This window comes from Taurulus bubalis (assembly GCF_910589615.1).
Source record: "Taurulus bubalis genome assembly, chromosome: 11".
NCBI lineage: Eukaryota > Metazoa > Chordata > Actinopteri > Perciformes > Cottidae > Taurulus > Taurulus bubalis.
Genome location: NC_136599.1, coordinates 16,178,780 through 16,193,824, shown reverse-complemented (window position 1 = coordinate 16,193,824; position 15,045 = coordinate 16,178,780). Strand labels below are relative to the sequence as shown.

The 15,045-nt window shown below is 41.1% G+C and overlaps 2 protein-coding genes across 2 annotated transcripts; one reads left to right on the top strand and one right to left on the bottom strand.

The window, feature by feature from the left end:
* Nucleotides 1-2,127: 2,127 nt before the first annotated feature.
* Nucleotides 2,128-7,019, top strand: ca6 (carbonic anhydrase VI). Its single transcript, XM_079226173.1, has 10 exons — nt 2,128-2,229; nt 2,720-2,899; nt 3,349-3,497; nt 4,024-4,119; nt 5,124-5,190; nt 5,266-5,423; nt 5,620-5,746; nt 5,875-5,958; nt 6,038-6,070; nt 6,180-7,019. The coding sequence occupies exons 1-10, from the start codon at nt 2,139-2,141 to the stop codon at nt 6,812-6,814; spliced, it is 1,620 nt and encodes a 539-aa protein (XP_079082299.1). The 5' UTR covers nt 2,128-2,138; the 3' UTR covers nt 6,815-7,019.
* A 225-nt stretch (nt 7,020-7,244) lies between these two features.
* slc2a5 (solute carrier family 2 member 5) lies at nt 7,245-14,373 on the bottom strand (the record flags this gene model as incomplete). Its single annotated transcript, XM_079226164.1, has 11 exons — nt 7,245-7,469; nt 10,236-10,363; nt 10,552-10,627; nt 12,472-12,573; nt 12,658-12,768; nt 12,977-13,290; nt 13,381-13,533; nt 13,618-13,742; nt 13,816-13,976; nt 14,078-14,176; nt 14,329-14,373. The coding sequence occupies 11 exons, from the start codon at nt 14,371-14,373 to the stop codon at nt 7,245-7,247; spliced, it is 1,539 nt and encodes a 512-aa protein (XP_079082290.1).
* Nucleotides 14,374-15,045: the final 672 nt, after the last annotated feature.

Here is a 15,045-nt window from a genome sequence, read left to right as displayed (position 1 = left end):
ATCACTCTAGGTCCTTTTGTTGCAAGGAAAGATGTGGCAACACCTTGCAGGGAAATTGTGTCAAAGCAGCAGAGAATTACAAAAAAACGTCTGAATAATATTATGTGTACGATATAGTGACATCAGATTTGAACTTGGAAAGATAAATAACAGCATTAACAGCATAAACATTTACGATAATATACAAAATACAAACATTTCACTTAAATACGTTTTTTTGTCTCAAGACAAGTTGTTAACGACAAAACAAAAAAAAAGATATGTCTTGCAGATGAAAGAAATGACTACAGCCAACATTGACTTTGAGCTGTTAAAAGTTGGTGTAAATGCAAATAAGCATGACATATTTATATAATAAGCACAGACATATTTTCTTTAGATGTGATATTTATTGTATTCAATGATTTTATGTTTTCTGTTCTATTGATCTTTTTTTTTTAAATACTCACTGATTTAATCATCACAGTCGACACAGTTTCCTCCGATCTCCCTGTTGAGTGTCAAACTGTGACTTCTTCTCATGGTTAATGGAAGTACCCACCTTCAGTCATATGGATTTAATTGGACTGTTCATCGTATTGCCATCACACATCATCAAAACTAAGTTATTGAGTAATGGGTTCTTGTTTCAGGTTAATGGGAGAAATTGAAAAAAAGTGTCCTTCAGTGTAATAAATTTTCATCTGACTCACAAAAATGCAAGAGGCCACTTTAAAGGTCACATTCAGGATCCCTGATGAGGTGTTGTATCTACTGGAGGGAGTTTGAGTGCTCACCTTTTGTAAATGTGATCCCGTACGTGAGCAGTACAAAGAACAATCTAGTTGTATTAACTTTCTGGACACAGAATGTAGCTTTTGTTTTGTTTATTTCTGAAATGGTTTTGTCTCCTTTTCACCAAGACCAGCACAAGACATTGTACATACAACCTGCAGCTAAATGATATATGTCAAGCTCACCATATGTGGGCTTTAAATTACTAGGCTTTCTCTCCAGTACAATCACACCATTTATGACACCAAGACCGTAAAAACTGTTATTGTCCTCAAGGCCAAGATACACCTAGTGATTTACTGAGAAAGAGGACAGCTTCGGTTCATTTGTAAGTGATGGTGTATGCAAGTTGAGTGCCGAGGGGACATCAAACCTGTGGTTTCTTAATGATCTTAAACTTTGTTTGTGTTGAAAGCGCTCTCCTCTCACCTCACCCATAATGGCCATCTGGGCTGGTTTAACATGGTTTTTAATCAGCCTGTGTGTCAATAGACAAACAGGAAAACAACTGGCATCAATCTAATGCAGGCCGCCAAGAGGCCGTAACTCCAGTCCAGAGGGAAAGGATGTGAGTGGAACAATGAGAGTCCTCATTCAAGGTGAGTCTTTTGATCATTTGTAATTCAATCAGAAAGTGAATGAGCATTTCCCACATGTTTAACTATTCCTTTAATATCCGGAACGAGATCACGCCTCTGAAGATAAAAACAAAAAACAGTTTCTCTTGTTTGTATCCCTTTGCTTTTCCTTTTCAAACTGCAAACCTCAGAGTTGAACAGCTATGGCATGTAAGTCGGAGAGGTATTGAACATGTTGCAACTTGTATGCATGAACAGATGATACATACATACCCTATTACTAAACATCCGCTCTCATGTTCTTGTTTTTTTTATCAGAACGACTTGCAACTTAAGGACAAAGTGACAGGAATAAGCTTGCATCATGGTTTCCTGAAGTGAAAAGTTGGTCAGCAGAAAGCTTTTAAGAAAGTGATAAAGTTATTTTTAAACAAAAGTAAAATGAAGATATGAAAATATGTTAGATGCTGAACAACATAGACTAAAGTAAAATATGAGACTATAACATTTGTCCTCAAAGACAAAAGTTATTGATTTATTTGGGGTATTAATGTTAGTGAATCTGTAATATGAGTAGAATAAGCTGCAGATAATGAACAGTTGTTTCACACTGAGGAATACAATTTGAACTAAGACCTTCATTATTAACATACAGATGAGACAGTCACTGTTGGGCTGCTGGGCAGAGCTCTGGGCGTACCAACACCTCCCTCCACGCGCAGTTTAAATGAAGAGAGAAGCCCTCTGAGATGCCAGAGTCCTGCGTGAAGGATCAGAAGCGCTGCGATGGACTTCTTCTCCCTGTTGGTCTCCGCTGTTTTGATCTCCGCTGTCAATGCCGAGATTCCCCATGATGGTATCCACTGGACATACACAGGTAAGCGGGTCTTAATATAAAAATGTTGTGTTATAATTTTATTTTTTTATCATTTAATTTGTTGCGCCTAAAAACCCAAAGTGGCAGAGAGTAGACGTAAAGGTGTTCGGTGCGTGTGAAGGCACGTGACAACCTGTCCTGTGAGTATTTTTTGGTGCCAAGTTGTTTCTTCTCTTCAACTTTAACTCGAGGCACTTGGCCGCTGGTTGACGCGCGCTGGATTGGCCAAATACCTTTCACCCACTGTCAGGCTACATCAAGGCACATGCTGAGGTTTTTACAGCGTGGCAGTAGACTATACTAAATAAGTAGGGAGTGAATACTAATGGCAAATGCACAATATATCCAGTTGAACCAGTCCTGTGCGTGCGTGTACAGACAACGACACTGGAACAGGTTCGACGCACGAACAGTGTGACAGCTGTCTCCCTAAATTCATCTGTCTGGATGATGTGATAATACTTTTGGGGGCTTGCTTTTCTTCCCACAGAGGGAGGTTTGGACCAGATGCACTGGTCGACCAAGTACCCTGAATGTGGCGGTAAGAAGCAGTCTCCAATAGACATCCAGCGGCGCAGCGTGAGGCACAACCCAGACATGCTGCATCTGGAGCTCAACGGATATGATGCTCAGAAAGGGAATTTTCTCATGTCCAATAACGGGCACACCGGTAAGAAAATATGTGTACATGACTCAAACTCAATATGAACTACAACTCAATATGAACTGCAACTAATATTAATGAATATTTATGAACTATAAACAAAATGTTATTGCTGACCATTTTAATGTCAAGAAATTAAAATGTTTGAAATATAGTTTAAGTTTCAGTTTGACACTGAATTAGCACATTATCAAAATATTTCTCAAATTGTGCAACCCATTACGGTGAATATATGAGTCAGTCTGCACATATTTCACTGTGAGAGGCACGCTCCATTCACTGTGGTGCATTACAGAACTCAAACAAATCAATGGTCGGTTGGAAAGAAGGAAACATATTTACAAATGGGAAACACCATAACAGTTATGTACAGTATTTGTGATTTGTAAACTACCTTTTGTGTTTTTTTTATTTAAAAAACAAACATAATCTGAATATCTTTATGTCTCCATCAGTTCAAATTGACCTGCCTCCCACTATGGCGATCACTAAGGGTCTCCCAGGGAAATACACAGCTGTCCAGATGCACCTGCACTGGGGCGGATCGGACCTTGAGGCCAGTGGAGCAGAGCACACCCTTGACGGCACCCGTTACATGGCAGAGGTTGGCTTAAAGAAAAGTTTAAAAATGAACGTTTGACTTGATGGACAAAAAGAGGTAGAAAGTATGCTACACACGCTGGTGCGCCACTGCAGTGGTGACGGGCCTTTAATAAACAAACATCAAATATTCAAGAAAGCCTTCAGTTTAATAAACAGTTTCTAAACAGACCTGTGCAGCTATGAAATTCACAAGTGAACAAGAGTTACAACAAAGCATGGAAACTGCATTTGTACATACATCATTACACTGCCTCTTCACCCCAGTCTGTAGAACAATTCATTATCATAACAGATCATCAACGTATGTAATTATCTGACCTCTTATCTGAGCCTGAGCTAATTAATTTGACAGAGATCTTTGTTTCCTTCTAAATATGACTCTGTATATAATCAATATCTTTGTTGCCTCATTAATTTGCTTGTTTTTTACTTAAAATTATAACACTAGAGATTTTTCCATTTGCAAAGCAGGTGATTGGTCATATTTTGGCACATAAACTGTTCTGCATTTCCATCTTGTCTTTCAGCTCCATGTTGTCCACTACAATTCTGACAAGTACAAGAGCTTTACTGAAGCCAGAGATAAGACGGACGGGCTGGCAGTACTCGCCTTTTTCTATGATGTACGTAAGCCACAAATACTTTTGTTCCCTTTCCTCTATTATCTGCTTTGTCTGACCACAAAGGTGTGGATGCCACCACTACTTATGATACATTATCTTCAGTTCAGCTATAGGAAGCTTACAAAAAAAGTATTGTTTTGTGAAAAATGATGATGTCCTTTGAAGTGTATGATACTTTGATTCAGTCATCCTGCTGGGTTAAAGGCTCTATTCAGTGTTAATATACATGTAGACGTATTGAATGAGTTTCAACATGTCGGCATGAGCTTGTCTGCAGAGGAATGCTCTGAGCGGCTCTCAGAGGTCATCGCTGCAGCAACACCACCGCTGGCATCCCCCTTGATAGCAGCAGAGAGTGTCTGAGACTTAGTGCTATTTGGACAAACTCATTTGTCAACAAATGATTCAGATTCACTGATGTGGAAGTTTGAAAGGGGATTCCAGTCAATTACATCTGGGAATGTCCCTCAAAAGAAGTCAAAATAGGCAACAAAGCACCAGCGGTCAGACGATGAGATGGGATGTAATGTATTGAAACATGGTGGAAGAGCAACATTATTAAGGAGGCGTACGTTATGAAAACATCCATCACAGTTTACAGACCGACATTCTGGTTTAACTTTGACCTTTTGTATCCAACACACTGTTTGCCTCTGCAATGAGGGATCATTATGGACCTTTTATGGTACCTCAAAACTTTTGCCTCTGGAAACTGTCCAATGTTTCTTGCCCTTTCCGACTTGTGCAATATTGCTGCATTCCCAGATCTTACAAATGACTTTTGTGTATACAGTATTATCAAAATATATATACAATGGCCAAACCAACGAAAACAACAAGCCACAAGTTCTAATAAACCAAAACAATCTTACCTCCTGTGCCTTTACACACACACACACACACACACACACACACACACACACACACACACACACACACACACACACACACACACACACACACACACATTTTTTGTTTAAGCTTCAGCTTTGGTTTATTTTCAGGACGGGCATTTTGAGAACACCTACTACAGTGATTTCATCTCCAATCTGGCCAAAATCAAATATGCAGGTGAGTTACTGCACACGTGAATTAACCAACCTTTGATGTTTGAGGTCTAATGTGATTTCAACGTGATCCTGACAGGTCAGTCCATGAACATATCGAGCATTGATGTGCGCTCCATGCTCCCCGAGAACATCAACCATTTCTTCCGATACCAGGGCTCCCTCACCACGCCGCCCTGCTACGAGAGCATCCTCTGGACTGTGTTTGATACTCCCATCACTCTCTCACACAATCAGGTACAGCCAGCAGGAAGCCCTTTCTTTGAAAAAAAAACTATGTGTTTGTATTATTACAGCTGACAAAAAAAGATAAAACATTAGACTATTTTGCTTGATATGGAACTAGACTTTCGCCATTTGAAGGAAATGTGCTTATTTTTTAACATTATGTGGTGCAAAGTCATAGTTTACTCTTCTTATCTGCTGTGTTCAGATCAGGAAACTGGAGAGTACACTGATGGACATGAACAACCAGACCCTGTGGAATGACTACCGCATCGCTCAGCCTCTCAACAGCCGCGTTGTGGAGTCTTCTTTCTTGCCACGCCTCGGGAAAGGAAGTATGTAGCTTGTTACGTCGGTGTGATTCCACAGTAGGGTGATATCATGTATTCCTCAGAATTGACTTGGGCAAGACTAAAGCCTGAGTCAGATCCTGCTCATTTTTCATTCAACTCTTTCTTTTCAGCATTTTGTCGGCAAGATGAGATTGAATCCAGGCTTCTGAAGATCGAGGGTCTGATAACGTCTCTTGGAAAGCATATGCATTTAGGTGAGTCGTGCAAACTGGTAAAGATGGCGAGATCTAAATGAAAGTGCCTGTACTTACTTTTTCAAACTATGCTTTTAAGGTGGACTTCGTAACTCAAGGCCTACCAGATATGGTGAGTCCCTCAGTTTCATTTTCATTTTAGATCCACCTGTGATTTCTGACTGTGGATGATTAAAAAGGTAAATGTCTGATTCAACATTTTTTTTTCATGTCTTCATCAGAACCTCGCGCTCTGTTTCCTTTGGTGCTGGACTTCCACGAGAAAAACTCTGGAAGTTATGCTTTGGCCCGCATCGGCCATCCCATGGAGCTGGACTCCTTCACCGTCTGCATGCATGTCCTGCCTCTGCAGCAGGGGGTCCACACCGTCATCTCCTACTCCAGTAACGGCAACGACAATGAGCTGATGATCTCCATCGCCGAGGACAGAGATACGAGAGAGGTCGGCCTCTGGATCGGCAATGAGTTCGTCAACCTGCCGCACAACTTCAAGTTCCACGACTGGGCCAACTTCTGCATCACCTGGTCGGCCCACACCGGCGGCGCAGACCTGTGGATCAACGGCATGGTGGGCGAGCAGCGGTATCTGAAAAGCGGTTACACAATCAGCCCTGGTGGTGTGTTCATCGTGGGAAAAGATCAGGATGGATTGCTGGGCATCTCCAATGGAGACGCCTTCGTGGGTAAGATGACGGATGTCAACGTGTGGGACTATGTGCTGTCCACATCAGATATCCGCGACCAGATGTCATGTGAGAGAAACAGCACCGTGGTGGGAAATGTGTTCAGCTGGGGAACAACCAAACTCAGTCTGTTTGGAGGGGTGCAGCTGGACAGCCAGTACAGATGCTCCTGAATGGACTCAGTTGCTTATGTTTGCATGTTTTTTTTAAATCTTATACAATAAAACAACATATTACTGCTGATGGTGGGAAATTTCAAATGTCTTTGATGAAGGAGACAACATCTTTCAGTCACCTGTACAATATGTAATACAAACTGTATCTTATAGCTTCAGCCATGTATTCATTATTTTCTGTTCAATAAAGGTTTACAAGTGACTTGTTGGTTTGTTTAATGATGCAAGGACCCATTTACAACTCTATGAGGCTGCATTTAGTGCACACATCAAGTTAAGATCTTATACACAGACAAACAATGCACAAAGCGATTATGTAAAGTGTCCCTGTGAAATAGAAAATAGAGGCTAAATTAAGACACTTCCAGTCCATTACAATCCTCCCTAGAGTGAAGACTTCCTCTCCTCTGAATGCTCTCATTTATCTTCAGAAGGCCGTGACCTTTCCTGCATCCTCCAGGCTTTCTTTGCTCTCTTTCAGCGGCAGATCCCCATCACCCAGTTTGATCTCCACTTTGTTCCTCTTGGCGAACATCTGGCATATCTCCAGGAAAGTTTTGTTCTTGGTCTCAGGGACCACCAGCCAGATGTAGATCAGCGTGACCAAACAGATGAAGGAAAAAATTAAAAAGCTGTAGGAGCCCAGACCTCTCTGAGGGGAGAAGGAGAGAGAAAGAAAGAGAGAAAGAGAGAGAGAGAGAGAGAGAGAAAAGGAAATGTGATCAGTGTGTCCTCAAGATGAAACGTTGTAAATAGGAACAGTTGGTTGGACATAAACAGCATCCAAGGTGAGGGGAAGTGTGATTTGCACGCTACTTTTGTTGGAATGTTCTTTTTTGGTTTCAGTAATTCAAACAAATTCCTTCGTTTTTTGTTGTTGTGGTTTGAAGATGAAGTCTTGATATGAAGTAAACATACCACAAGCATAATGGTGTTGTTTATCTCTGAGATTTCGCCACTCAGTCCTTTGGAGGTCTGATGAAAATGCTCCTAATAAACAGGGATGAATGCTACTTCTTCTAAAAGAACATCACACTTCAGTATTAAATGATTGGCCTGTCAACTTTATGTCACAAAATCATACTTGTACATCTAAGGGTTAACATGAGATTTGAGGTGAGTCGAGAAACTTCACAAGATAAATGTGAAAACAGCCTTCTAGCGTCAAACTCTGCACAGACGTCCTTCTGCACAGTGAAGGTCCATTGTAAGTGTTGTAACAATGATCAAAACACACTGGAACACTGACAAGTCAATCTCAATCTACTCAATTGTAAAAATATGGATTATAAAAATCCAATTGTTTGTTGAGATGCATTTCGAATGAAGTATCATTCGGGTTTCTTTATGAAGAGCATTTCCAGTTTGGATATGAGACTTGGATTGGTTGTCGGCCAATTCCTCTCCCTCCCATTTAAACTTATTTTATTGATAAAATTACTTATATTGCAACATATCAGGAGTATTTTCAAGGAATAGTTAGACAGTATTACGGGGCGACTGTGGCTCCGTGGTTAGCAGGTGCGCCCTTCGATCAGAGGATCGGCGGTTTGATCCTCGGCTTGATCCCCGGCTCAGCCCTGGTCGATGTGTCCGTGAGCAAGATATAGTGCATCCGGAAAGTATTCACAGTGCTTCACTTTTACCCCATTTTGTAATGTAACAGCCTTATTCCAAAATGGATTACATTCTTTTTCCCCCCTCAACATTTTACACACAACACCCCATAATGACAAAGTGAAAAAAGTTTTGGGGAAATTTTTTGCAAATCTATTAAAAATAAAGAACGAAAATATAACATGTACATGAATATTCCTTAAAGGAAAACTTTAAGTATTCCTTAAAGTAAAACTTTTTTAACTTTGTCATTATGGGGTGTTGTGTGTAGAATGTTGAGGAAAAAAATGAATCCATTAATTTAATCCATTTTGGAATAAGGCTGTAACATAACAAAATGTGGTAAAGGTTAAGTGCTGTGAATACTTTCTGGATGCACTGTACTTAACCCTGAATTTAGTAGCTGTGTCTACGGTGTATGAATGTGTTGTAAGTCACTTTGGAATGTAATATGGCAATGCTTATTAAATATTCAGTGGAGGAAACAGCTAGCCTGGCTCTGTACAAAGGGAGCAAAATTGTCCAATTTGCACCATAAAACTGCAATAATGTAATCTTAATAAAAAATGTAATATCTCTTTAGTTTATTTACTAAAAACAAATGTACAAATTACAATCAGTGGCTATGAGTGAGACAGTGGTGTAAGGTTGCTACCTGCAGCTCATGCTGTTTTGACAGCTTACTGCCTCTTTGACTGTTTGAAAGGCTTGACGATCGCTCGGCTTGCAGATGTGCTCAGTTTGTTGGGCTGGAGCGATTTTGTGCCTGGACTATAGCTACTTAAGTTATCACTTTGTCGTATGATGGAAGAGAAACTTGACTTTTGACAACATCAATGTACATATTACCCAGCAGTTATCAATGCATGAGTATGACAAAAATACCAAAGGAATTTATAAAAATATGAATTTAATTTTTCGTTTTTAGTTTATTATATACAAATATATATATACATATATATATATATATATATATATATATATATATATATATATATATATATATATATATATATATATATATATATATATATATATATATATATATTATTTATATTTAAGGTAAAATAAGAGTATTGTTTTGTTCAAGATTGCGAAAAAAAACGGGGAAAAAAGGGCAAATATAGCAAATGGCATCCTTTGCTATAAGTGCTTCCTAAACTATACTTCTCTCTTGATCTTAATCTCTGCCCATTACAATGTTGGAGGTCTTGTCTTGTTTTCTCTACAAGATCCCCATCCCATGGGCCCCAGGTCTGTGGCCCCGAACGTAGACAGACAGTGCCATAGTGGGGTTTCCTGGCAACCTCATGGTGAAGGACCAGATTGTATCAATAGTCATGTAATACATTTTATCATCTATCTCTTGGGGGAAAAGCTAATAAGTGAATTTCACAAAAATGTCTTCAAGATACATTGTTTTTTTCACTTTAAATATGTTTATTATCAATTATTGATGGTGTATTTGTCTCCTGTTCGATTGGCTGTTGCAGTCTGTGTGACAATGATATTGTTTCATCGTGTGAGTTCAATGCTTGTTACCGAAACTTTGCATTTTCCATCAGCTCTGTGCTAGGGGTGTTCAGGAATTCAAACTTTATTTTATTTTTGTTAAATTAAAAGTCTGCAATTCGTAAGACATTCAGAAGTGATTCAAAACAAAGTAGGAATGATCATGTCAGGCTGTGACTTGAATTGCCTTGTTGTTCCCACTTAAAACAACATCTGTAAATAATTACATTTCCAAATAGTAATCTTTCATTCCCCTGATGTAAGAGTTCTGAGAAATGGTGTAACTGACCTCTAGGAAGGGGAAGACGAGGCCAACAGTGAAGTTGCAGAGCCAGTGGATGGAGCCTGCGACCATGAAGGCAGCGGGCCTGGCCGCCTGCCTGAACATCTCAGTGGTCACCACATAAGGAATGGAACCTGGAGAGCCCAGATGTGGTTAACCACAACAAAAACACTCGAGACACGTCATTACTCTCCAGGGTCACAGTGTGCAGATTTACAACATATACCATTACATGTCTAGGCACATCCAAACAACACTTCGGCTAATGGAGCACCCTGTCGTAATCATGTGTATGTGTAAATAACCATGGGGTCAGACTCACTGGGTCCTATGGCGTGTCCTATGATGTAGATGATGATACAGGAGATGCTGATGTAGGGCATCCACGTCACGCTCTCCTGTCAACATAAAACAAAAGCTGCTGTTATCATTAACCTGACATGCTGATGCTTTCAAAAAAGGAACACACGGAACAACATCTCCATACTGGCTGCACTGTGTGGGAACATTCAAACCCACTGGGCTGTTGAAAGGAATGTCTGTCTGAAGAGGTTGGATCCAGGTGAGATTACATGGTTTCTGGGGGCAACACTGGTACTGTGGTTGTCTAATGGCCTGTGTTTTCTCATACTTTAGTGGTGGGAGACTCTGTTTTTGTGTCTCAAAGTTCTCATGACCCCAGCAAATATAGATGTCAAGTCATCACTGTCAGCACAGTGACACATTTCCTGTTGTTTTGACTTTGTAAACCAGCACACAAGACCACCAGGTTAAAGTGCTTACGATCAGCTTTAAAGCGCTGGTTCTCTCTGTCACGATAGCCTATTCATGATCTTTTTTTTTGGTCACTTTCTATCGATCACTACCTTTTTGTGTACTTCCCAGGTTTTCTTTTACCATCGCCAGTCTCCACATACACATGCACATCTGCTCCCAATTCCTCCATAAGCTCCTCAGTATTTATACCTCCCCCTTATGCCTTGGTCATGTTATATCGGCGTTGTCACAAGTTTTTGTCAACATCCAATTATGGCTAGGAAACGTAAAAACTATGTGCACAAAGGTACCTGAAAATCAAGCAAATATTGACCCCTTACATCAGCCAAAGATCAGCCTTAACCCAAATGTAATGGATATGATGTTATAAGGTTGAAGATGCAGTATCAAGCCCGTCATAATAGCGTGCATGGGGCCTGTCGTAACTACCATACACTCTGTTGCTGGTCACAATAGTTTAATTTATAAACTTGTTTCTATTCTGTTTTTAGTACGTATACAACAAAAACGATCTTATGGGCAGGTAATCCCAACAGCCTTCAATTTGATGAGAAGAGACAGCTGCTGATAGAGCCTCAGTTTGGCCTTGAATTAGCATGAAAATGCATTTATACTTCATTTTCTCTGTGTCAGCAATACTGGTAGTAAATATGAAAACTACCTCTATAAGTTTGCAAGACTATAAGCCTTTTTTTACTATAAGGTATATAGTATATATATCATGGATATTTTTTGTCTCAAAATAGAAAAACGGCTAGACATTTCATTAGAAAAACATGTGTAAAACATGAATTTTCTGTGATATTGTTTTCTGCTTTTTACTTAGACTAGAAAAGGCTTCAGGCCATTGTGTTTTCCAGTCCATAAGTCCCATTTATAGTCATCTACAGGCATCTATTTCACTTAAAGTGATTCTGACTATTGAGGGAAAACAACTTCAGATTGTTACCTTTCAAAAGAGACCAAGACCATGCATTTACTCCAAATAGTTCAAGTACAGCTTCCAATTTGGGTATACTTTGGGTATACCTGGATAGGCGTTATTCATCAAATTTGACAGGAACGCTAAGAGTTATCCAACCTACAAGGTGTCCAAATTGCACCCTAATTCATCACGTCACTCCTTAAGGTCGCCAATATTACAACCACCAAAAGCAAAGTAGATTGGATAAACGGTTCTTGAGATATAAGGACTTACACACATACAGACAGAGATGTCTTGCTTTAAAGTTAGATGTCTGCACTTTCATCTCATTGTCTCAAATACAACTGTGAGCCACAGCGACAAAGAATATCACCTGTCTTAAAAATCTCCCATGACTCAGTCTCCATAACCAATCTCCTGACCTCCAAGTTGAGACACTCTTGACATAAAACAGCAGAGTAATTGTAGATACTGAACCACTAGAGGGCAGCAGAGTCACATGTTGAGGGTGTGAGACGCACTGAAGCGTTCACATGGTACCTGGAACTCGAGTGCGACAGTGAGCAGCACACAGGCTACACAGCAGATCCCAAACCCACAGAGGAGGAGCAACCGTCGTCCCGAGGCCTCCACGATGAAGACCTGGTGAAACAAACACCCTGTTCAGAGCTATCGTCTCCTGCTGACATGATCAAACAACAGAGTGTAGATATCAACAGCACCTACAGCAGCTATGGTCATGAAGACATTCACTGCACCTGTTCCCACAGTGACGTACTGGATATCACTCTGCTCGACTCCTGCAGTGGCATATATGCTATCTGCATAGTAGTAGATCTGACGAGGGATAGATATGCGTTATGAATAAATAATTAGCTCAGAGTTGAAGAACATAGCTAAAACACAAGAAGGATGCAACAGTAGTTGAAAAAGACCGAACAGAGGACAATGTTGTTTAAGCAATGCATCCTTATCTGTTGTTTAATCTGAACCAGGCAGTGTGGCCATCAGTGGGTCAGGGATGAGGACAACAGGCCAGGCTCACCGCGTTGACCCCCGACAGCTGCTGGCCCATGTTCATGATGATGATGGAGATCAGCTGCCAGCGAAGGGAGCGTTGGGACAGCAGGCTGAGCACCGACAGGCGACCCTCGGCCCTCTCCGACTGGTCCTCCAGACGCATCTCTGAAAGCTCTGCGTCCACGTCTTCCATGCCACGCAGACGCTGTAGCGCTTTCTTTGCCGTCTTCTCATCTCCTCTCTGGATGAGCATGTACCTGGGGCTCTCTGGGAAGAAGGGCAGCAGCAGGAGCTCTATCAGGGCAGGAATACCGGTCACACCCAGCATGAGGGTCCAACCTGGATACAGAGGGCACGTTCCTGAAATCGTCTTCTCAAATCAGCTGTCAAGGATTGTGCTTCAACAACTAACCAAGGCTGATCATTTACCTGTGGTGTTTCCCAGTATGTGTCTGATGCCTATCACTTGTGCACTGAGGATGCCAATGGTGATGAAGAGCTGTGGGATGATGCCAAGAGCTCCCCTCAGGTTTTTGGGAGCGAGTTCTCCCAGATACATGGGAACCACGTTTGATGAGAGACCTGTAGACAGATCATTTAAGATACATTAGAATGACTTATGATATGTATAAATCCTGATCACTTGAACAGTATAAAATATCTGACCTGCACAGATGCCCACTATAAACCTAGCCACAATGATGATCTCATAGGACTTGGCAATCTCACTGACTCCCATCATCACAGCGGGGACGATGGAGAAGATGTTGTTGAAGAGGAGGGTGCCCTTCCTGACGCAGTTAAAGTCATGTTAGACCAACAAGGAGACACCTCTTATAGTGCATGATACATGTGACCTATTACCTCCCTAGTTTGTTGACCAGAGGGGCCACCATCAGGGAGCCAAAGAAGCCTCCTAGCGGGTACATGGACACAGAGAGAGACCACAGCAGAGTTAGGAAGTTCTCCTCCATCGGTCTGCCGTAACGCTCCATGTAGGTGGTGTTATAGAACTGCTGCATGAACTGAGAGAGCAGGACAACACTGATGGAAACACATCAACATACAAGTGGCCTCTATATCACTGCATGTTACAGTAAAGCTTGTGTTTCTCTGCTTAGGTTACCGGTGATGGAGAGTTGATCACAGCCACATTATAACCGTACTGGAATGATGAGCCAAATGCAGATATGAGCGTTGCCAACACCAGCACCACTGTTAATCTCTGTCGGGGGACATCAGCGCACTATGTGAAGCCTCTTTTTACAACACAAACATCATCCATCATGATTACACCACATTGTCACACCGTCAGAGAACAGACAAAACAAACTGCGATGTTATGGTGGTGATAATCACACCTGGTGTGTCACTCACCCCTCTCCGCTCCACAGGCTTTCCCGACTCCTCGTTTTCCGCCATGGTTGTGTTTGGACTCTCTTTCAGCAATAATAAGAGCACACTTTGTTATTACAGCAGCACTGCATTCTGTCTGCCCTTTGGACACCCGATCAGAGAGCGAAGCAGCGGTTTACGGCTACAGTTATCATTTTCACATTGCTGACTTTGCCCTCAGGTTCAGGAAGTTTTGGATTCAATACATTCAAGATATTTAATCCTTCCCTGGGCTGAATGTTAGTATCTGATGCTTTTATTGCACTGCACCCGCAACTAGATTGGTTCAATTGATGACATCTACAGCTGTCATTGTGGAGTTATGTTATCATCAAAATGATAAAGACATGAGCGTCAGTATTGCTTACCCATCTGCAGGCTGGATTACAGGAAAGATGTTTTTACAGAATGACGACACAATGCTGAAATCATAAACTGATGGACTTCAATGTTGATCCGTGTACAATTTGAGGGATTTATCTATTCTCACGCTAAAGACAGCTCATCTAACACTGATATATAATGAATAGATTCATTTTCTGCAGAAACACCACACCTGCAAATCTCTTTCAATGTTTACTTTGCCTTCAATTTGTCGTGTGCTGCTGCGATGCGTCTTATCTCTGAAGCGGAGGGTGTTTGTCAACACGACGGCCCTGAGGCTGTTTGCTCTTAAAGCTGGAACCAGGCTAATATAAT